General features: G+C 38.1%; 1 protein-coding gene across 10 annotated transcripts in view; it reads right to left on the bottom strand.

Moving 5' to 3' along the window:
- MSRA (methionine sulfoxide reductase A) overlaps nt 1-25,568 on the bottom strand; it is a 455,631-nt gene that overhangs the window by 129,385 nt on the left and 300,678 nt on the right. For all 10 annotated transcript variants that reach the window (XM_042983557.1, XM_007097123.3, XM_042983565.1 and 7 more), the window contains one exon: nt 22,632-22,736. In XM_042983557.1, coding sequence (XP_042839491.1) covers nt 22,632-22,736 — 105 coding nt within the window. The remainder of the gene's footprint in view (nt 1-22,631; nt 22,737-25,568) is intronic.

Genomic DNA, 25,568 nt, shown 5'->3' with positions numbered 1-25,568 from the left:
TAAAATTTCCTTTAAACAATCCGTTGGACTTAGAATATAAATATGTCCAATTCCTGACTTTTTAGTCAAGCCACCCCAGGACATTACATTGAAATTTGGACTTCCATGTGATTTGGGTCAAGCATAAACCTTCAGCCACTCGTTTGCGTACCAGGAGATGATGAACTACCAGAAAGGAAAACTGTAATCTAGACCATTTGAAGGAGGCATAAGTACTTGAGCCATTTTAAAAAAGAGGGAAGCAAATGCTAAGAAATAAAAATACATACTATAAATGAAATTGAGGTGTTTTTAAAGACACTGCTAGGCAACTAAACTAAAAATAGAAGGATTCTTTGCCAGGGTTTCTTAACCTTGGTACTATTGACATTGTGGGCTGGGCAATTCCTTGCTGTGAGGGGCTGTCTTGTGCATTGTAGCACGTGTAACAACATTCCTAGATTTTATCCATTGATTCCAGCAGCATCCGCTCAGTTGTGACAACCAAAAATATCTCTATACACTGCCAAATATCCCCTAAGGGGGCAAAACTGCCCCCACCTGAGACCCACTGCTATATATTAGTGAGCAACATCTTTTGATATCATCACTTTTAAAGCCTCCTTTTTCAAGGCAGCTAAATAAGGCAACACATGAATGAAGTGAAAGCTTTAGGACAGTGAAAACCAATGGCTATAAAAGAGTATTACACATCTTTGGTATTCATATTTTCTTTTGTATCCGCTAATTTTAGTGATTACCATTATGGTTTCTTTCTTTCTTTCTTTCTTTCTTTCTTTCTTTCTTTCTTTCTTTCTTTCTTTCTTTCTTTCTTTCTCTTTCTTTCTTTCTCTTTCTTTCTTTCTTTCTTTCTTTCTTTCTTTCTTTCTTTCTTTCTTTCTTTCTTTCTTCATTTCTGCCTTTTTCCCTCCCCTCTTCTCCTTTCCCATCTCTTCTCTTTTCTTTTCTTCTTATCCCCAAATTCAAGAGAATGAAGGTTTGCATTAGAGAATACAAGACCTCTTTTAAAAATTTTTCAGGGGCACCTTTTGGGATGAGCACTGGGTGTTGTATGGAAACCAATTTGACAGTAAATTTCATATATTAAAAAATAAATTAAAAAAAATTTTTCAGGGGCACCTGGGTGGCTCAGTAAGTTAGGCATCTGACTTTGGCCCAGGTCATGCTCTCACAGTTTGTGAGTTCAAGCCCTGCATCCAGCTCTGTGCTGACAGCTCAGAGCCTGGAGCCTGCTTCAGATTCTGTGTCTCCCTCTCTCTCTCTCTGCCCCTTCCCCACTCACATTCTCTCTCTCTCTTTCTCTCTCTCTCTCTCTCAAAAATAAACACTTAAAAAAGCAAAAGGAAAATTTTTCAGGTAAAATAGTACTGTAAGTTAGACATTGAAAATCTAAAAAGAAGGAAAGAATATTACAGTCTTTAAATGAATAAGCAGGAATTGAAATCAACATCTATACAATTGCAAAGAGATAAAGTTCTCAATTGTAAGAAGAAAGAAAAAAAGTCTGTTTTCCGACTTATTTAAAAGTTTGGGCAGGCAAAAAAAGAAACATTAAAGTTGCCATAATGTGTTTGCTGGTGACTACAGCATCTTTTCACATCTCTCATAAAGTCTCATATCTCTCAAAAATTAGTATGGTCCTATCTCACCACACCAATTAGGAACCGCCATCAGTTTAACAGAGAGGCAAAAATAATATTGACTTGAACAAAATAGAATTATATTTCTTTTTCACTTAAAATAAGTGAAAGCTACTAAGGTAGGCTCCATGGTCCTTAAGGACTCAGATTTCTTATTTCCACTCAACTCTCCTTAGCGTATGGCTAAATAGGGCCTCCGCAGGGAAAAAATCACAGAGCCCTAAGGTCCTCCACCAGATAGATGACCCTGCATTCCTCACAGTGATAGACAGCCCTTCTTATCATCACCCACATGACACTTACTGGCATACCTGGCCTTTAAACTCGGGTGTTTGAGATAAGCCTTATTAATATGGAACAACCTTACTTTACCTGACTGAAAAATTAATTCTGTCAATTTTAAATGACATCTCATTTTGAATTCGAAACACATTGAAAAAGAGGAAGGAAGGAAGGAAGGAAGGAAGGAAGGAAGGAAGGAAGGAAGGAGTGAAAGACAGTGGGAGGAAGGGAGAGAAGGAGGAAGAGAAGGAGACAAATGTTATTCTTCAAGTACTCTCTTCTTCCTGTGGACTGTGAAAATAACTCTCAGAGGAAAAAATATTGGGGCAGAGAAAATATGACAAATGATCCACTATGAAACTGGTCAGTCCAGATTTAATACAACTCCAATGGCCCATTTCAACCTCTGCCTGACAAGAATGCAAGCCATAACAGTTAAGAAAAACTAACTGATCTTTTTCACTTCTCATGTCTGAACATTATGCATAAAATACACAATTCTCCCAGTTAGTTACAATTATACACATAAATGCCTATTAAACTAAACATATCTTAACTACAGATGCAACTAATGTTTCATTCAAGTGATCAACAAAAAAGCGAATGATCCTAGAGCCTTCACCATGTGCCATTACATTTTATACTGTTCATTCAATTCTTTAAGTATGTGGAGTATTATTATCAAACCCATTTCCCAGAAGATAAAACTGATACTCAGAGATTAATCATTGACCCAAGCCAATGCTGGATCTGGAACTAGCTAACTCCAAACCCCATGTCGTAGCCAATACGGTCCCAATTTGTAAATAATACATAATTTAAGTAAAAATAAAATGATGTAGGATGTAGTGAACTATGAAAGATATTATGTGCCTCTCTTCTAAAAGGAAAGACTGTGTTCCCTATCATTTTCACAATATTCTTCCTATGTTTTAATGCAATGCATCTCGTGAGAGATACAATGATATTGCTATATAGCAGAAGTGCCAAATATTCACTCTACCTAAAAGGAAGATTTTCATTTTCAATAATGAGAAACATTACTTCTATATTCATAAATAAATTATTTTGAAAAGATGTGGTGATTTCTCCCTGAAAGGTAAAAAGTTATCTTAGTATAGATTTTGCTTCCATAAAAGGGAAATTCCATTTATGTCTGGCAAGAGGAAATATTTTAAATTATTATATCTTTCTTAGACTGTCTGGGACTTTATATCCATTTATGCAATTAACTCCCAAGTTTAAATAATGAGTCCTGAAATGTTCAAATTATCATCAAAATGCATAAGAAAACTTGCAAATTTTTCAAATTTCTGTATCACTATTTCTTGCTCAAATCTTAAAGTTTCATAGCAATGAGACCACCAAAGTACTCCACTACTGAACATTAAGCACGTACATGAGATTTATAAGATGTTTACATGTGAATCAGCACCAACCACACATGCTCACACATTCCTTCAGCATGGACATTGTTCATGGACATTGTTTATTAGCAGAAGTGGAAATGAACATATTAATCTTTGTAATTTCTAGATCTAATTACAAAAAGGTACATAAATTTACAAAAGTACATAAAACAAATGCAGTTTATTAAAGTGTTCACATCAATAATATGTATTATATAGAATATGTTGCTATATATAACATTAAAATATTTATCATGAAGAGAACACTCATATAACCACCACTCAGTCCAATAAACACATCATTGCCATCATCCTTGAAAGCCCTCCATGTGTCCCTTCTGGTGACAATACCTTCTGTCTTTCTAGTTGTAAGCATGCCTGATTTTTGTGACAATAATTTCTTTGGTGCATAGGCACACCTAGAAAAGGCATAGTTTAGTTTTGCGCACTTGAGAAATTTATATAAATGAAACTGTACTGTTATTTTAATCTTTCATTTACTATTACATTCATGAGATTCTTCTATTTTCTTCATTTTCATTGCTTCATAATATCTGTTGCATGAAGAGACCACTAGTGATTTATCAATTCTGTTGATGAATATTACCAGCTAGGGGCTACTAAGAACATTCTTGCCATGTATTCTGTTATACACATATACGTGTTTCTCTTGAATACATATCTAGAAATAAAATCATTGGCTTATAAAGTCTGCATGTCTTCAAATTAACTAGATGCTGATTCATTTTCCAGAGTAATTGTACCAGTTTACAAAACCACATCAATGCCTAAGAGTTCCTGAAGCTCCAAAAGTCTGCCAGTTTGTTAAAACCTGTTAATGTCAGGCTTTTTACTTTTTGTCAGTATATTTGGTGTGTAACAGAATCTGATTTGATCTTAACTTGCATTTCCCTGACTAATGATGACATCTATTATCATTTCATATGTTTCCTCACTGCTATTCAAATCTTTTGTCCATTTTTCTAATCAGTGGTATATCTTCTAAAAAATCTACTGGGTATTTACCCAAAGAAAATGAAAAATCTAATTCAAAAAAATATATGCACCCCTATATTTACTGAGACATTATTTACAATAGCCAAGATATGAAGGCAATACAATTGTCTATCGAATGATAAATGGATAAAGAAGATGTCACACACATACCCACACACACACACACACACACACACACACACGAATATTAGCCATAAAAAGAATAAAATCTTGACATTTGCAACAACATAGATGGACCTAGAGTGTATAAGGGGCTAAGTGATATAAGTCAATCAGAGAGTGACAAATATCATATGATTTCACTTATATGTGGAACTTCAACAAAGTAAACAAAGAAAAAAGAAATTAAAAAAAACACCCTTTAAATATAGCAAACAAACTGGTGGTTGTAGGAGTGGGGGTTGTGGGTGGGAGGATGGGTGAAGTAGATAAAAGAGATTAAGAGTACACTTATTTTGGGTGCCTGGGTGGCTCAGTCAGTTAAACACCTGCTTCTTGATTTCGGCTCAGGTAATGATCTCACAAATCATGAGTCCAAGTCCGCATTGGGCTCTGCACTGACAGTGTGGAGCCTGCTTGAGATTCTTTCTCTCTCCCTCTCTCTCTGCCCCTCCCCTGCTCTCTCTCACCCTCTCTCTCTCTCTCTCAAAATAAATAAATAAACATTTAAAAAAACATTTAAAAAGAGTGCACTTACCTTGATGAGCACTGAGAAATGTATAGAATTGTTGAATTATTATATGGTACACTTGAAACTAATATAACACTGTAGGTTAATTATATTAAAAAAAAAAATTATGTTTATTTACTTTTGAGAGCAAAAGAGACAGAGCACACATGGGGGAGGGGCAAAGAGACAGGGATACACAGAATCCCAAGCAGGCTCCAGGCTCTGAGCTGTCAGCACAGAGCCCAATGCAGGGCTTGAACCCACACACCACGAGACTATGACCCGAGCTAAAGTCAGACGCTTAACCAACTGGGCCACCCAGGAGCCCCTTTTAATAAAATATCTATTGAAAATATTTTTAAAATCTATTTTTATATATCCTGGATACTAATCTTTTGTCAAATATAACTTTTCTGTTCTTACATTTCCTGTATGACTTTAATTGAAGTATAATTGACATATATTATATTAGTCTCCTGTGTACAACATGATTTGACCTCTGTATGCATTGTGAAATGGTCATCACAATACATCTAATTACCATCATTCACCATACAGAGTTACAAAAAAATTTTTCTTGTGATGCAAACTTTTAATATTTACTTTCTGAGCAACTTTCAAATTTGCAAATACAGTATTATTGACGATAACCACCATGCTTTACATTACATCCCCATGACTTACTCATTTTATAACTGGAAGTTTAAACTCCTTGATCCCTTTCACCCATTTTGCCCATACCCACTCCCCTCCCTCCGGTAACCACCAAGCTACTCTATGTACAATTTGAGTTTAATTTTGTTTTGTTTTCTTTGTTCGTTTTTTTAGATTCCATATATAAGTGAAATCATATGACAGTTGTCTTTCTTTGTGTGATTTGTATCACTTAACATATATCCTCAAGGTCTATCTATATTGCAAATGGCAAGATTTCATTCTTTTTTTAGGGCTTAGTAGTATTTCATTGTATACTTTCACCACATTTTTTTTTTTTTACCCATACATCTGTCGATGGATGCTTATGTTGTTTCCATAGCTTGGCAATTGTAAATAATGCTGCAAATAAACAGAAGGGTACATATACCTTTTAAATTAGTGTTTTCATTTCCTTTGAAAAATACCCAGAAGTGGAATTGCTGAATTATATTGTAGTTCTATTTTTAGTCTTTTGAGGAGCCTCCAAACTGTCTTCCAGAGTAGCTGTACCAATTTACATTCCTGCCAACAATGCGCAAGGATTCCCTTTTCTCTACAACCTCACTGACACTTGTTATTTCTTACCCTTTTGATAACAGCCATTCTGACAAGTGTGAGATGATATCTCATTACGGTTCTGATTTGCATTTCTTGATAATTAGGTGATGTTAAGAAACTTTTCATGTGTCTGTTGGCTATCTGTATGTCTTCTTTGGAAAAATGTCTATTCAGATCATCTGCCCATTTTTAATTCAGATTCTGCTATTGTCGTTATTGAGTTTTATAAGCTTTTTATAAATTTTGGATATTAATCCCTTATCAGATATATGACTTACAAAAATCTTCTCCTATTCAGTAGACTGCCTTTTAATTTTGTTGATGGTTTCCTTCGCTGTGCAGAAGTCTTTTAGTTTGATATAGTCCCACTTGTTTATTGTTGTGTTTGCTGCCATTGCTTTTGGAGTCAGATCCAAAAAAGTATTGCCAAGAATGATGTCAAAGAGTTTACCACCTATGTTTCTTCTATGAGTTGTATGGTTTCTGGTCTTGTATTCATGTCATTAATCCATTTTGAGTTAATTTTTATATATGGTGTAAGACAGTGGTCCAGTTTCATTATTCTTCATGTGGCTTCCCAGTGTTCTCAACACCATTTATTGAAGAGACTATCCTTTCCACATTGTATATTTTTTCCTTCTTTGTCATAAATTAATTGGCCACACATATATGGGATTATTTCTGGGCTCTCTATTCTGTTCTCGTGATCTATATGTTTGTTTTTATGCCAATAGCATAGTGTTTTGATTACTATGGCTTTGTAACATAGTTTGAAATTAGGGAGTGTGATGCCTTCACCTTTGTTCTTCTTTCTCAAGACTGGTTTGGGTATTTGGGATTTTTTTTTGTGGTTCCATACAAGTCTTAGGATTGATTGTTCCATTTCTGTGAAAAAACGCCATTGTGGTTCCATACAAGTCTTAGGATTGATTGTTCCATTTCTGTGAAAAACGCCATTGATATTTTAATAGGGACTGCACTGAATCTGTAGATTTCTTTGGGTAATATGGACATTTCAATAAATTCAACTCTTCTATTCCATGAGTATGGAATATCTTTCCATTTATTTATGTCTTCGTCCATATCTTTCATCAATGTGTTGTAGTTCTCAGTGGACAGGTCTTCCATCTCCTTGGTTAAGTTCATTCCTAGGTTATTTTATTCTTTTTGATGCAATTGTAAATGGAATTGTTTTCCTAATTTCTCTTTTTGTTACTTGTTAGTGTATAAAATTGCAACCTATTTTTCCACATTGATTTTGTAGCATGCAACTTTACTGCATTCATTTATTAGTTCTAACAGTTTTTTTGGTGGAGGCTTTAGGGTTTTCCATATATAAAATTCGTCCACAAATAATATTCATTTTACTTCTAGGGTAGAAAGTTTTCAGCCATTATTTCTTCAAGAAGTTTTCTGCCCCTTTCTCTTCTCCTTCTGGGACCCCTACAGTGTGAATCTTATTCCATTTGAAATTGTCCCATAGATCCCTTAAGCTATCTTCACTTTTAAAATTCTTTTTTCTTTTTGCTGCTCTGTTTGGGTAAGTTCCACTACCCTGTCTTCCAGATTACTGATTCATCTAGTCTGCTTCAGCTAGTCTGCTGTTGAACCTCTCTAGTGAATTTTTAAGTTCGGTTATTATGAACTTCAGTTCTGTGACTTATGTTTGGTACTTTCTTATATTTTCAATTTCTTTGTGGAAGTCTTTTCAATTCTCATCCATTCTTCCCCCGAGTTTGGTTAACATTTTTATAACATTACTTTATTAGGTATTTATTACTCTTCTCTGTTTCATTAAGGTCTTTTCCTGGGGTTTTACCTTGTTCTTTCATTGGAACATATTCCTCTGTTTCTTTATTTTGCTTGATTCTATTTGTTTCTATGTGTTACATGAAACAGTTACCCCCCCACGTCTCCAAGGGGTGGCCTTATCCTTTAACTTTGCCCTAATTGTTGACTGTCTCTCAAACTTTCTGACTGTTTCAGACCTGTGGGGCCCAGAACAGCAACCCCCTCTGGCCACCAGAACCCACTACTCACTGAACATCCCTGTGGGCTACATGAACCTGCTAGTCTGGGGGCCTGTAGGGATGCAGGGTGCTTGCCCACTGCATCTGCAGGGCTACAGCAGCACCAAGGAGGGTAGCCATTGCTCCCCACCTCAGGCAGGCCAAGGTGGTGGTGTGAAGGGGCAGGGCTGCTCCAACAATGCAGGGGCATAGGGTGCTCACCTACCACCTCTGGTGGGGCCCAGCAGCAGCTCAGCAGGCAGGTGCTAGAAGGATAGAATGAGAGTGCTAAAATGGCATCCAACGGCGCCTCTGTCCCTGCAGCAGGTCCCAAAAGACTTCTGCCCCTCAAAAGACACCTTAAGATTAGCAAATGCATCTCCTTCACGTAAGGTCTAGGATCTTTTCAAACTGCTGCCTTTGAAGTGGTCCCAAAGTAAGATTGCGAGCAAGTCATTTAAGAGCAGAACCTCCAATCTCTATAGCCCTCTGTTTCTCCTGGATGTAAGCCCCACTGGTTATCAAAGCCAGAAGTTATTGTGGCCCATCTCTCTAGTGCAGGTCCTTCATGTGAGGCACAAGCCCCTTGCTCCTCAGGGAGGAGTTCCATATTTATGGGACCTTTCTCAATACTGTGCCCCTGGACCAGTTTGGGGTTTGGGGTGAGACTACACATCTGCCTTTCCTACACACTTTGATGTGGCCTTTGATCCTTTGCTATGAAATAGCTGTTCAGCTAGTTTTCAGTTTCTTTTAAAACAGAATTGTCCCATATATAACTGTGTATTTGGTGTGTCTGTGGGAAGCGACTGCAAGAATTTCCTATGCTACCGTCTTGAACCACCTCTCATTTATTATGATGTCAACAAGATAAAAAGCTTCTGCACAGCGAAGGAAACAATCAGCAAAACTAAAAGACAACCTCAGAATGGGAGAAAACATTTGCAAAATGACATAACTGATAAAGGGTTTGTATCCAAAATATATAAAGAACTTACCAAACTCAACACCCAAAAAACAAATAATCCAGTGAAGAAATGGGCAGAAGACATGAATAGATATTTTTCCAAAGATCTACAGATGGCCAACAGACACATGAAAAAATGCTCAACATCTCTCATCATCAGGGAAATACAAATCAAAACTACAATAAGATACCACCTCACATCTGTCAAAATGGCTAAAATTAACAACTCAGGAAACAACATATGTTGGTGAGGATGCAGAGAAAGGAGAACCCTCTTACACTGTTGGTGGGAATGCAAACTGGTGCAGCCACTCTGGAAAACAGTTCAGAGATTCCTCAAAAAGCTCAAAAAAGAACTACCCTATGACCCACCAACTGCACTACTAGGCATTTACCCAAAGGATACAAAGCTACTGATTTGAAGGGGCACATGCACCTGATGTTTATAGCAGCATTATCAACAATAGCCAAATTATAAATTACAAAATTTTAAAAATAAAATAAAATAAATTAATTAAAAAAAACAATAGCCAAATTATGGAAAGAGCTCAAATGTCCATCAACTGATAAATGGGTAAAGAAGTTGTGGTGTACACATACACACACACACACACACACACACAAATACACAAATGGAATACTACTCAGCCATCAAAAAAAGAGTGAAAGCTTGCCATTTGCAATGATGTGGATGGAGGTACAATGTAATATGCTTCACAAAATAAGTCAGGGATAAAAAAAAAGTCAGAAAGACAAATACCATATGTTTCCACTCATATGTGGAATTTAAGAAACAAAACAGATGAACATAAGGGGAAAAGAGAGAGGCAAGCCATAACTATAGAGAACAAGATGAGGGTTGCTGGAGGGAAGGTGGGCGGGGTATGGACTAAGTAGGCGATAGGTATTAAGGAGGGCACTTGTGATGAGCACAGGGTGTCATATGGAACTGATGAATCATTAAATTCTACTCCTGAAATTAATATTACACTATATGTTAACTAAGTGGAATTTAAATAAAGACTTGAAACAAAAAAAAAAAGAGAAACGTTTCTTAAACCCAAGGTGATATGATAATAATATTAGAAAACCTTTATGTTTTGTAGTTTTGTTTTTAGTTAGCTCTTTAATCCACTCAGAGTTGACTTTTGCGATGATACAAGGTAGAAATCCAATTGCATGCTTTCCCATATGAAAACCCAAATCATCTCACCACTATTAAAAAGTCGTTCTTTTCCTGTTCCCTAAAATGCCAAGTGTGTCATCTGTCATATCTATATATTTGTGGGTCTGTTTCTGATTCTCCATTCCATGGCATTGGCCTAGTCATCTGTCCCTACATCAATTTCGCACTGTTTTAATAACTGTTGCTTTATAATAAGTCTTGATGCGTAGAGGAATAAGTCCTTCCATTCTCTTGTTCTTATGTAAGAGTATCCTTTACTTTTCATGAGTTTTTTGCATTTTCATGTAAACATCAGAATCAGCTTTGAAGATCCACGCAAATGCATTCATTTGGGTTTGCACTGAATTTATAAAATAATGTGTAGACAAGTGAAATCTTCACAAACCATAAGCAAGACTAGATATTGTATCTTCTAGCTGCCCAACCACCAAGCTAATGCCACATTTCTTTAAATTTTGGTAGCATTCTATTTCAATGTGCCAATTACTAGTAAATAAATAAACCTTGAAATTCTAGTGACAACTTACTAGAAGTTTATTTCTTGATCATGTGATGTCCAGTTAGTAAAAAGAGTTCAGAACAGTTTTATTTCATGAACTCCTCAGAGACCTAGGCTCACCAAAGCTTAATCATCTTCAGTATGTTGTTACAAAGGTTTCCCTTGGCATTCACATTCAGGGGCACACAGGTGAAAAGTTGAAAGATCATGCAGGAGGTGTTAACGGGCCAGGCCTAGAAGTAGCATATGTCATTTCTGTACACGCTGCATTGGCCAGAACTCAGTCATGTGGCCATGACAAGGGAGAATGGAAAATGTGTCCAGGTGAGGAAGGGCAAATAGGTATCTGCCACATTTTTCAGCCATCATACATGCATTTTGTTTCTTTCCTTGACTTACTGCATAAGCCAGAACCCCCCCATACAATGCTGTTTAGAAGCTGTAATGACATTGTTGTAGCTTGTCAGTGTTTCACTATTAAGTATGTTTACTGCAGGCTTTTGTACATACTCTTTATCACACTAAGAAAATTATCTTTTATGATATATTAGCCATTTATAAATATTAAATTATATTAACTACCTTTTCTATATCTATTTTGATAATCATACGTTTTTTTCTTTTAATCTATTAATGTTGTAAATTGTATTGGCTGATGTTAAAATGCTAAATTAACCCTGCACTCCTTGAAGGAACTGGTCGTGATATATATACACATATATACGTGTGTGTATGTATATATATATATATATACACACACATACACACACACACACTTTGCATATATTACTAAACTTGGTATACTAATACTTTAAGATTTATGCATATGAGTTCATTTCTTTTCTCACATCATTTTTTTAATTTCTAGAAGAGTGTGTGGAAGATTGCAATAATTTTTTCCTTAAATGTTGGTAGAACTTGGGGCGCCTGGGTAGCTCAGTCAGTTAAGCGTCTGACTTTGGTTCAGGTCATGATCTCACGGTTTGTGGGTTTGAGCCTCGCATCGGGCTCTGTGCTGACAGCTCGGAGACTGGAGTCTGCTTTGGATTCTTTGTCTCCCTCTCTCTCTGCCCCTCCCCTGCTCATGCTCTGTATCTCTCTCTCTCTCTCAAAAAGCAACAACAACAACAGCAACAACAAATGTTGGTAGAACTCATTAATGAAGCCATGTGAACTTTTTTTATGAGAAGCTTTTTAAATACTGATTCAAATTCTTAATGACTATAGATCTATTCAGCTTCAAGTTATATTTTTAAGAAATTTGTTTTATCTAATTTTTCAAATTTATTGACATAAGGTTGCTCATCTGTAGTGAGCATTTCTTATTCCTGATATTGGATATTTGTGTCTTCTTACTTTTTTCTTGATCAACTTACCAAAGTTTTATCAATTTTATTAGCCATTTTGAAATACCAATTTTCAGCTTTATTAATCCTCTCTATTACTTGTTTAATTTCCATTTAATTTATTTCTGGTCTTTATTATTTCTTTCTTCTTCATTGTTTGGTTTATTTTGTTGTTGATTTTCTAAGTTCTGGAGATGGATGCTTAGCTCAGTCCTTCTCTTCTAGTATATGAATTAAGCCTCAATATTCTCTAGGAACTGCTTTAGCTATGCCCTATAAGTTTCTATGTGTAGTATTCTAATCACTGGTCAGTTCATAATAATTTCTAATTTCCATTACCATTTATCTTTGGCCCAGAAGATATTTAGAGAATCTCTTATTTTCTAACATAAAAGGGATTTCTAGATATCTTTTAGCTATTGCTTTCTAACATAATTACATTATGGTAAGAGAAACAATCTATAGGATTTTAATCCCTTTGAAAGGTTTGAGCCTTTATGGCCTAGTATATGTTTTATGTGTAATTAAGAAGGTGCACTGCCCAGATGTAGGTACGATGTTTTACATATATCCATTAGGTCAAGTCCTTTAACTGTGCTGGCCACATCCTCTACATCCTCAATGAGGCCCTCAAAACAACTTTTCTGGGATTTGCAAATTCCCTCAGAGAAATTTCACTCCTCTGCTTATCTGTCTGGGTCCCTGTGTTCCCTTCAATTTTAACCTGGTAATTCCTAATAATTAGGAATTACATCTTTGATGTAATGTTTTAAATATGTCTTTATTATCTCAACATTTTGAGTTGCTTTCGGTGAAAGGGTTGATCTGAATAACTTAGCCTGCTACTACCAGAACCTGGAAATTCTAATTCCTGCCAATGTTAGCTGAGCACTGATTTTTCTCTTTTCGAATTTCTCTTTCATATGAAGTAATGTAATTCTTCTGAGTTCATTTCTTTTTATTGATTTTATACAATTTCAGTAATTTATTCAAATTTTAAATGACCTAACTATTTCTGTCTAAAATATGTGGAATTCTTCAGAGCTGCAAGTTTTCAAAAGCCAAACTATTTGAACTCCTTCATCTTGCATTTGCTTAACAAGATTATAAAAATGTAATGGATATTACAAGGAGCTCATGAGGACAGAAACTTCTCACTGAATAATGCACTGCTGTTTTCACAGTGCGCTGTGTTTTCTGTTGGCTGATAGCCTCATATACTAATGTTTAACAATGTGGGACTGTGGACCATACAATGGAAAGAAAATAAGGTTTTGAGTTAAGTAAGCCCTTAGGTCCAAATCCCAGCTCTGTCACATACAATAGCTTCCTTGTAACAAATCTCTTCACCTCTCTGGGCCTATTTATTCATCTGTAAAATGGGTCTAAAGCCACCTACTCACAGGTCGGGATCACAAGCATTCAAGTGCCTAGCACAATGCCCAGCCCAGAAAAAAACACCCAGGAAGAGTCTTTCCTTCAATGTGGAGGCACCAAACCCTTACAGAACTAGAAAGCAAAGGAAAAATGTTAAATATAAGCTCTATAGTATTACATGAGGGAGGGATTTAAAAGTGCAAATAGCACATTTGCAAATAGCAAAGATACAATGTACATGTACGATAATGTTATGCAAGGAAAAGTACGATTGAAAGAACAATTAATAAAGAAAAATATCAGTTAAATGCTTTGTTTCATTTTTCTCTGTTTCTGAAATTCTTAAAAGAATGAAATCCCTTTCAGAATTCATAATGCTGGGTTTGGGTCGTTTTTGCATTTTATATGTGTGCAGCTGTTCCTCCACTATAAGTATGCACATCTGCTCATTAGCAATACAATATAATTCCCACTGTCTAATTATTTGCAGATGATAGATTCCTTGTGCATGGTCTAAAAAAAGAAGAGTCCTTCAAAACTGGTGACTTATTTAAAAAAAAAACTAACTTAAAAGGGTCAGCACAACCAAGTTCAGATATTAATTTGGCAAGTTCAAATGTATGAACACCAGCATGTAATTGCCAACTTGATGAGAAACAGAAGGAAATAAGATTTTCTTCTCTCTGCAATCAATGTTTCCCACTACACAGCATGAGGGGGCTTCTTCTCTACCATACACCTGGAAGGAGGCTATGAAGCAAACCTGCTGAAGATGGAATGGACCAACCCCACCCACAATTCTCGGGCTTCTTGGGAATAACCCACCTAAAGTAATGTTTCATGGTGAGTGTGTTGGGACATGGAGTGGGGAGGGAGGGCAAGGTCACTGAATGGAAAAGAGTCTTTGGTGGGGGGTGGGGGTCGCTAGTTCTAACCATGGGCTGAAGAGTCCCATTAATCCCCTACTCATGACTCTGAGGGCTAAGCAGCAGGCCCAGGGTGTGTAGTCCTGGGGCCCCATGAAGCCTAATACCATAGATAGTATGGCCAACTGGGGAGAATTAGACAAAGCTTTCTGAGGACAAGTGGGGACTCACTGCAGGAAGGGGAGAGTGGGTGTGGGAGGGAAAGGGGTATTGAGAAGTTGATTGAGCATAAAAGGTATGAACCAAGCACAGGAAATGATCAAAGATATTCAGAAAATAAGCTGAGGGAAAAATGATAGAGAAAAACTGGAGGAATACTGGGGTTCAGGAAGGAGCAAGGCAAACAAAAACTGGTGAAATGGCTCTTATGTAGGCAGGGTGAGTAGGTGGCCATTAACTATGACATGCTTACTCTGCTCAGCCCTGGCCTCCACACAACAGACTACATTTCCTCATACATCCCAACACACATTTATGGGGTAAGAACTGTTCTATAGATGGGAAAATGGAGGTTTTCATCCATTTGTTCAATGACAAAATATTTCAGGTGAAGCTTACTTTCTAGAGGAGGAGATTGTTTGTAAACAAGTGAACAGTTAGATCACCACACCTTGTGACAAATGTTAGGGAGGCGAGCAAAACCTGGGAGTGAGGGCTTGGGGTACTACTTCAGTTAGAGTGGGTCAGGGAAGACCTCTCTGAGGATATGACACTTCAAGCTGAAGAAAAGGAAGGAGCCAGTCATGCCTAGAGCTGTGGGCAGACTGTGAGCAGTAGGTACAGGTCTCGGGGCAAGAAAGCACTTGAGTCTTCCAGGAATGGAGTGAAGGAGGGCACAGCACCAGACGTGCAGTGGAATAGGATGTGGGGGTGAGGCAGGGAGCTACATGGAAGTGCAGGTGCTGAGGTTGCACAAGTGAGTGCCAATCAGTTAATCCCAGGTCAGGCTGACCATTGTAAAGAGACTGTATATTATCCTACCCCAAAATGGACAACCAGTGCAGTGCTTTAAGCAGAAGAGGGACATACTCTGTAATGTGTATTTAACAGGTCATTAAGGAGACTGGATTGGGAAAGGGCAAGACAGGCCAGTCAGGAGTCTAGTGTAGCAGCCAGATGAGAGATAATGATAGCTCGGACCCAGGAGTTCAAGTAAAGACAGAGAGAAATGAGACTTGGTGATGTGCTGTAACTTCCCCAGGTCATGCAGCTAGTTCACAGCAGACCTGGTTAAAGCCATATCTTCTCTAACCCCAGGGTCCATACTCTTAACAGATTTAATTAAAGATGCTTTAATTAAGGAAACATTTTAATTAAGATCTTCAGAAGAGTGAGGAGTTCATCACCAGCTTCTAGTTGAAGGCTATTTTAGTAAAGATATAAGTTCAGCTGTTGTAGAAAAGGTTGGGGGGGAGGGTGGGGAAAGCCTAACTGAACCAAAATAACAATCGGTTAAAGAAGATAGTTCTTACACACAGTTCAGCCTGGAATAGTGACTCTGGAGCCTTCTAGTTTGTAGTGCCTCCATTACAAGGGTGAGACCCCCATCCACATGCTCCAGGCTGGTTCACCACTACCTTTAGAGGCAACTTGTAGGAAGGAAGGAAGAGCAAGAGAATACTCCTTGCTCTAAGTACATACAACCCAGAAGTTGCAACCATCATGTGTGCTCATTCCCTGATAGTCAGAATTCTGACACGTGGCCATACTTAGCCATAAGGAGTCTGAGAAATTTAGTTTCAATTGGTGCTACCAATCTAGTTAAAATTACAATCCTACAGAAGTGGGGAAACTGATACTGGGGTCAATGAGCAGTCTCAGCCAGCAGGCATCTGCAGAAGGGTCACTGCTCCCTCAGGAGCACATTGGAGGAGCTTCCACCTATAGCCACAGTCCTCTGAGAAGGCTTAGAGCTACTACAAGAAGTCCGTAAATCCAACCATGCAGCAGGCATTGCCTGGAGTCTGTAGAATGCATTATGTGTGTGGGCATTTCTATTTTCCAGAGGTATGTGATATTGTGGTGGTTAATAAAATAAGCATTCAATTTAAAGTGTAATTAACTTCATAGTGGCATCTTAACATATTTGCTTTAAAAAGGTTACTAAGAACACAACTAGATCACATGGGGAGAGGGGATCCATAAAATCATTTGTCCTTGGAAGAATTTCCCCTAGTCTGGAAGTCTGGACCCCTCTGGTAAAGGGGAAAGAAAACAGCCTTGAGCTTTAGACAGAGCCGAGTCCAAATACTGCCATCAATACCAAACAAGATTGTTGTTCGGAACCTTATTTCTTCTCTTCAGTTAATGGGGTTTCAATGAACCCCACTTCCTAAGGCTGTGGTAAGGATTAAATGAAATTATAAATATAAAACATCTATCACTAAGACTGGCCCATAAAAGGTGCTTAGAAAATGTTGCTATCCCTTCTCCCAGGATTGAGGAGAATAAAACAGGTTGGGACAGAGAAGTCAGACTTGGGGGATCAAGTGAGACGAAGTTGAAATCTCTACATTCTGCACCCGTGTCCTTGTGGCTTGGCCCAAGGTATGGGTCGGTGCAGGAACAGGACTGAAATGGTGTAACTGATGCACAGAGGGTACCAGGCAGGAAACAGATCAAGCATGAGAGTCTGGGATGTGATCTGCTTCTTTGGATGACTGTGTCAGCAGCAAAGCTAAAGAGCCACCTGTCCATCAGCCTCACAGCCACCACCCCAGCAGCAGCGACAGCAGCCGTTTCATCACAGAATGACAACATCAACAATGCTGAAATCTTTTCAACTAACAGGAAGGACAAAAGAAAGTTTGTGGGTAGAAAACCCACACTTTTGTAGGCAGAGGGTAAATATTTTCCCGCAGAAATTGTAGATATAAAAATAAATAAACCCAGTGAAACTGTATTGTATTGAGGAGGACACAGGGACAATGCCTGGCACTTGCATGGTACTTGACCGTTTTCAAGTTATTTTCACATTATTTCATTGAACACTTATGACAACCTATGACCCATGCAGTATAGACATTAATATCCCCTTCTGACAGATGAGAAAATAGAGGGCTCAGATTGAATAAAGTGTCTTGGCTAAGGTCACACAGTTAGGAAGGGGCGAGGTGGGCCCAGACCCCAAATCTCCTAAATCTCAGGCTCTGCCATGTTTCCTGGAGACTGGGGGGTTTGGAGACCACACAGGAATGAGCATGCTCCAGTCTATCCTTAGAAACCTGGAGGGACCATATTTGTCTCATGAATAAGACAGAACGCTGGAACAAGTCATATTAGCTTAAACGGTGGTATCTGAGTGCTTCGGCAAAATAGAGATTTTGTGGTAATTGGTAAATTAAGAGAAAAGACTATTCCAATTACTGGCCAAACGTATAATGATGCTATTAGGTCTGTTACTTCACTTGAAGCTAATCCACTGAGTAGCACTCTCTCAGGACCCACTGCCTATTGGCTGTGAAATAGCAGGTCTCTGGCCCCACCTGTACCTTGAAAAGCCTACACTTTCTGATGGTTCTCTTTCCAGCTCTGCTCCCTTCCAAATGCAGACCATGGGAAGTTCTTTCTTGCCATTAGGGCAGATATCGTGAGAGCTGCTTCAGTACCTTGAAGGATTTTTTCTGTCTGGCCTATGCCATGAAGATCTAATTTAATTGAAAGGGACTTTACACTTAAATTCATGCCATTGCTACCATAGTAAACCTTGAACATTAGCGAGAGTCTCCACATTTGCAAATATTATTCTAGGATATTTCTTCTCTCACAAAATGAAGTAAATCATACCTAAAAAATTTAAGTGACTCCTTCAAATGTTTAACGACTCTATAAGCAAAGTACTGAAGTCTTCAAGCATGCTAATTAAAACACATTTCTCTTGAGCCATATTACTGTTGAGGATCATGTGTTTCCTGAGCATATCTTCACACCAAAGGTCAATGTCTTCTCAACTTTACTCAAGTTTTGTCTTTTTGCTGGTAAGCAACTCAGGCATAGGCAAGAGTATTCCTTACACAGTTTTAAGAATCACTCCTGTTTCAGAAAACAACCTAGACTTGGCTATTGCTTTATCAGTGAGAGTCTCTCCAAAGCCAACATGCTGCTGTCTTCTGAAACATCCACTTTCCGAGTAACACCAGTCAGTCTTACACTTCTCTCTGTCCCTCCTCTGTTCTACTGGGTGGTTCTCTTTTCTGGGCCACTTTGCACTAGGAAAAGTGACAGGAGTCACCATGTGACTTTAAGCAGAGAATTCAGAAGTTGTGTTCAGATGGCCAAGTTCACCTGCTTTGTGACCATCCTTCAGGGAGTGGGCTTCAAATTCTTACCTCAGAAAAAGTACATGTGACTACATGTTTTGGCTCCTCTGGGTTCCCTGGGAATATTAAATTCATTGACACTGGCTTTCTTCTGAATTTATGTTTTTGCTTTTAAAGTTCCAATGTTAGCATATACTTGTTTTAATGATTTCAGGTTAATATTTTGGTCTTACACACATTTATCTGAATGCTCATTTGATCTTGGTACATCAGATTAAACTATTTTCTGCCTATAGAAATCTATTTTCTCTATGAATTAGCCAAGAGGCTGGATACTGCTGCATTTTATAGACAACTTGGTGATTTAGCACCACCTAACAAAGTGCCTGGCAAACAGAGTAGATACAAGATAAGTGTCATTAATGACTGATAGTCTTTCATAGCAGTTTAGAAACATTGAGATGATTTGGTATATATTCAAGCCATGTATCTCAAATCTTAAATCCCAATTCTTCAATCTGAATTACCAAGGAACCCCAGAATCAAACCACCAACAGGTATTGAGAAAACAATCTTTAATGTCCTCCACTTCGTGTCTGAGTCAATGACAAAATTATTAACCAAATGGCTTTAAACCTCTAATTTATAGAGGTCATGGTTGACCATGAACATGGTTAACTAACAGTGGCTGGATATAATAAGCACAATGATTAAGTTGAATGAGTGGCGAAGCAGTAATTTTTGTGGTTGTTGTTGTGGCAAGTAGTAGAAACCCAAAAAACTAGCTTAAGTTAAAAAAAGATGGAGACGGAGGGTAGGTACCTAGTAGCTCTCATAGCTGAGAGGACCTCAGTCTCCTGAAGGTTCTCTCTTCCTATCTCTTGTCTCTCAGTGTCTCTTCCCATCTTCCTCCCTTGCTTCTTCTGTGGACAGGCTCTTTCCACATACAGAGCACCTCCACCTCCCCAGAAAAGGGAGAACACCTTTTTCTCTCACACAACAGTCCCAGAGAAGGGCTCCAACTGGTCATGCTTGGGTCCCATGCCCATTCCCTGAATCAAACACTGTTGGCAATAGAAAAAGATACTGTGACTGGCCAGGACTGGGTCATGTGATCACTCCTTTCACCCTATTTCCAGAAGTGTCATGGGAAACTCTGGAATACAGAAAAAGATTGTTACCATAGCCCATTACATTAAACTATCCAACAAAAGTAATCCTACTAATAATGTGGGAAGATCAGATATCTTGCAATTTAATACCTGTGACTATATATACTGCATCAAGCAATATTGTAAGTAGAAACAGACATATGCGAGGGTAGAAAAACTATTCCTGTCCATGCATAATTTTTCTAAAATATCAGTGAAAAAAATATGTACTCAACAATCAAATCCTATTGTCTGTGAACGCTGTCAGTAGCAATTTCATCTTTTGACTTACAGAATTGAAGCTGAAGATTAACCAGATGACCTCTAACATCCCTTCTAGTCTATGAATCTACAAACCCTCTGTTAGAATCAAAATACCTCTGGAAGAATAGTATACCAAGCTATAATTTATGGAACAGTGTCATGGGCTGAATTGTATCTTTCCCAAATTCGTATGTTGAAGCCCTAAACTCTAGTACCTCAGAATATAATTTTACTTGGAGACGGTCTTTAAAGATTAAGATTAAATCAGGTCATTTGGGTAGGCTCTAATCCAACATGACAGTGTCTTTATAGGAAGAGATTAGGACAAAGACACATGTGAAAGGAAGACCATGTGAGGACCCAGGGAGAACACAGACATCTACAAGCCAAGGAGAGAAGCCTCAGAAGAATCCAACCCTGCCGACCCCTTCCTCTCAGACTTCTAGCCTCTTCAACTGTGAGAAAATAAATTACTGTTGTTTAAGCCACCGGATCTGTGGTACCTTGTTATTAGCAAACAATAGAATACACAGCAAACAAAGAATTTGAAAGAGGGCTGAAGCACAGTTGAGACAAATTTGATATGTGGGATGGGGAGAACAAGAGGTTCTTTTAAGGTTCTTTTAAAAGTAGAATTCCCTCTAAGATTTAGGGGCCAGTACTAGTGATATAATTAACTGAGGTGTGCTGGTAAAGATGTGATAAAATAGGTAAGAAGAGAAGAAAGGAGAGAAGTGCATGACAGACTTCACCCTCGGAAATTTTGCCAGGGCTAAGCATAAAGTGATTCCATCAGGACAGGACATTATGGATGGCCAGGCCAAAGGCCATGTACCTAACCTTGTAAGCCTGTGGGGATCCTGTCTCCTACATGACTTCAGGCTTGCCTGGGCTCCTAATGTGTATCTTCACTGAGAATTTTGGAGCTCTCAGCATCTGCCATGACCCTTGGCTTTGAGAGCCAAATGCCTGCTCCACCTGGATCAAAGGCCCACCAGCACAAGCTCTTAGCCATCATCACTCTTGTTTATGATGCTCATTGTCAGAGCCTCCTGCTTGAGCCAAGACTAAGTTTGTCAGACCTGCCTTTCTCATATGATAGGCCAGTCTAGTAGTCCAGACCAGGGTGACATCTGAATCTTCTCATTATAGTATTCTTGCCCTACTAGTCTTCTACCTCCCCTGCCCCATACCTTATCCCTCTACTGCTAGGGACTCATCCCCCTATGTCAAACCAGACTTCACTATAATGGAATTCCTGCTCCTGGCTTCCTTCCTAGGCCTTCACCCACCCTGATGGATTTGCTTGGATCCTGTATCTGCAGTACCCTGGCTTATTTATCATTTTACTATACTTAGCCCTGACTTTTGCCCTCTAGTAAATCCCCCAGGCACTGAGTGGTTCTTAGAACCAGAACTCAGGGCCCACCATCCTGTGCTGCTGGCGTCATATTAAAATTCCACCACAAAGCACAATGCACATTTGGAAAAACAGATCCCTTCTTCAGAAACAGCCAACATAGCATACCCGCTACACAAAAACCTGACACCAAAGGGAAAATATTTTTGTTAAATAGACTGATTGCTAAATGAACAGGGTTTGTGAAAATCACATCTATTATATAGGACTTTTCAGTTCATAAGCCTCATAATATCAGATCATCATATTGGCAAGGCAGTGCTTGTAAGGTTGTTAGGATGAAATCTGGAAATTGCTTCATTATTGAATATTACAAATGATATTTGCCAACAGGGGATTTTTGCTTGTGTGTGCATTCAAATAAAATTTCTGGCCACCATTGTTTATAGCCCAAACATATTAATGTCTCCATATAACAAATCTCAAAGAAGACAAATGAAATATGTAAATAACTTAAGCATTGTGGACCCATTGAATATTGCGTTTTACCTTTATGTTCTTTTTTTTTTTTATCACCCGCAGACATTTAAAAAAAAAAGAGCCTGATAATGTCAAAAGATGAGAAAGGCTAAATTCAGGGAAATAAAGGAACCATAAATCAGGAAAACTTTGGAGCTGCTAGAAAGACACTTTAATTTTGTAGACAAAAGACTGCATTAAGGAGGAATAATGCAATAATCAAAGGTGAACGAATCTCTATTGTCTGGCGTCTTTCTCTGTGGGAATTTTCCCACCCTTGACAGCTGTAAAGGGGGGAGGAGTGCAGACTGTGGCTGCGCCTTTATTCTCTCCCCCCGGTTGCTCCCCAGCCCCTCCTCTTCTCCGTCAATAAATGTCTGCAATCATATTCTTGAGCTCCTGTGTGATTTCAAGGTTCATCTCTTCCATGCAGCTCAAACACTAATTATCCCAGCTGTAATTAGTAAGATAATTAAATACTGGCTCACTCATCTACCTTGGGTCGGGTCATGATTCTCCCAGAAGACCTTGAGCAGTTCCTCAAAGCTGATGCGTTCTGGCTGGTACACCACTCGGACTACTTCTGCATGGCCAGTTTTTCCTTGAAAGAAACAGAACATACAACCAAAATTTACTGACAACACCAATTTACTACAAGTTGCTCATTTCCAAAAAATCACCAGACAAGGGCTAAAATTCTTCCCTCCTCCGAAGGAAGGGTGGGAGCATAACTACATTAGCGAATGGTTTCATAGTAAGTCTGTCACTGGTTCTTTCTCCATAAGAGCACACAGTTGTCCTCTGGCAAGCTTCCTGAGGATGATGACTTCTCGTCATTGTGCTCTAATTATTTTTTTTAATTTCATGAGAAAACAAACTTGGGTTTTCTTTTCTTTTTTTTTTTTATCTCACTCTTATCAAACCTTACGCATCCAATCTGACATAGTGCTCATGGTTTGAAACTCTGTGAGGGGAATGAGCCAATTTATTTTTATCATCACCACACTGTGCTATATGCAGTAAGTTTTGCTGTAACAGAATGAGATGGTGCCAGATCAAGAAACCTGTAACAAGCAGGCTTATATTGCATCAGATAAATTCGTTAATGGGGGGACATATTTGCTGTGCTGTTAACACAGAGGCAAGGGTCAGGTTCACATACCCAGCAGGGTGGTAAGTGTTTTCTCAGTCTAATTCGTCTCGTGGTAAACAACCACTGCAGCAAATGTGTCTCTGTTAGCATGCACATTCTCAGAGGTGGTCCCCAAGGTTCTGTAGATCAGGGAAGTGGGTATTTGCACTTGTATCTATAGAATTCATACCCTGCCTTATTTTACGGTGTTAGAGTGCAGTAAGTGATAGAAGACTCCATACATATCATTTCTATATTTAAATTTGTTTTCCATCTCTTTCCAGTCACCTTATGCATAGTTAAGAATTTAGCTTTGCCCAAAGATATATCTGGCCTTAGCCTTGGCCTCTGGAAGGTAATTTATGTCATACCTGATAGGAATGTCCTTCTTTAAAGTGGTGCCGGCCACACCAACAGTCCTAGGGTGGGAGCTGGCCACTTTGAATCATAGGGTAGGGTTGGCCACACCCAACAGTGTTAGTTAGGTTCAGGGCTGGTCATGCCAGACAGACCAACCTTGTGCCGAGAGTAGGGTCTTTGGGTAACACAGCATCAGCTGACCCAGAGACAGAATTCAACCTTGTGGGCAATCAATCAATCATGCCTGTGTAAAAAAGCCCCAATAACAACTCTGGACATCAAAGCATGGGTGAGCTTCCTGGTTGGCAATACTCTTTGCATACTGTCACACACGGATGCCAGGAGGGTAATACATCCTGACTGCATGGAAGATAACACAGAAACTTTGCACTGGAACCCTTCTAGACCCTGCCCTATGCATCTCCTCCTTTGGCTGATTTTGATCCATACCCTTCCCCTATAATAAACTGTAACTCTGAGGATAACTGTTCTCAGTGAGTTCTCTGAGTCCTAACAAATTCTCAGACCACACAGTGGTCCAGGAGTCCCTTGAACTTGCAACTTAGTTTGCAAAGTGTTTGCCCATAGGTTGTTAATCTCACCTTAATTCTCAACCATTTTACCATTGGAAAACTGAGATACACAGAAGTTGGATTTGCCCCAAATTCACATAGAGCTAGTGAATTTCTGGACCATAACCTAAAAACCTTCTGGTGTTTTGTCCAGGATTCTTTCCAATAAACAAAGCAAAGAAAGCAAAGTGAACATGAATCCAGAAAAAGAAAATAAAAATCTATTCATTATCTTTAATCTTTTTTTAATATTTAAATTTATTTCTGATGGTAGAAATAATAATTTACAAATAATATGAAGCTTAGAAAATGTGCAGAAGTATAAAAAAGAAAAAAAAATAATGTGTTGTAATCTGACCACATAAAATAAGTACTATCAACATTTTTTACACAATTCTTTCTGGATATGTACCAAATACACACAAGTGCACATGTGCTCATACACACACACACCACCACACCATGCACAATTTGCTTTATTGTAATCTTGTCATCATGCTTTTCTTTTACATACCAGCATATTGTTTGTCCCCACATCACTAAAATTTTTAGAAAAAGCCATTATAATGACTATATAACACTCCAAAGATGGTTGTACTATTATTCAATCACTCCCTGTCATTGGAGTTTAGACTCAATCCTATTTTTATCTATCAACATAAATATCTTTCCACATTTCCAAGACTGTCTCAAGCCACAGTTACATAAGTGGGATTTCTAAACCAATGTTTACAAACATTTTTAAGTTTCTTGATATCTAGTGCTTAAATGCTTCGGTAAAGTTGACCCAATTTTCTCTCCCTATTGGCAGTATATTTCAAGGCCAATCTCAGTGACTATTATAATGTTTTTAACTCTTACCAATTGGACAATTGTACCCTATCAGTTTATTTTCAATGAATTTAATTATTAGTAAGGCAAAGAAAAAGGTCATGTTTATTAATAATTTTAATTTATTTGCTCTGATTTTGGCAATATCCTTTTTATATTGGGTTATATTTTTATTTTTCTTATTATTTTTTAAAAAGATATTTAGGGGCACCTCAGTGGCTCAGTCAGTTAAGCATCCAACTTCAGCTCAGTCTGTGATCTCATGGTTCATGGGTTTAAGCCCCACATCAGGCTCACTGCTGTCAATGCAGAGCCCACTTTAGATCTTCTGTCTGTCTCTCTCTGCCCTACCCTTGCTTGTGCTCTCTCTCCCTCTCAAAAATAAATAAACACTTAAAAATAAATAAATAAATGAATAAATAAATAAAAATGTATTTATATTTAAGTGAATTGGTCATCTTACATAATTTCAATTCAAATACTATAGGCATGTAAGTAAGCAAAAGACAGATTTTATGCAAACAGATATGAAAAGAAT

The sequence above is a fragment of the Panthera tigris genome, chromosome B1, assembly GCF_018350195.1.
Source record: "Panthera tigris isolate Pti1 chromosome B1, P.tigris_Pti1_mat1.1, whole genome shotgun sequence".
Classification (NCBI taxonomy): domain Eukaryota; kingdom Metazoa; phylum Chordata; class Mammalia; order Carnivora; family Felidae; genus Panthera; species Panthera tigris.
This window is presented reverse-complemented; position numbering and strand designations above follow the sequence as displayed.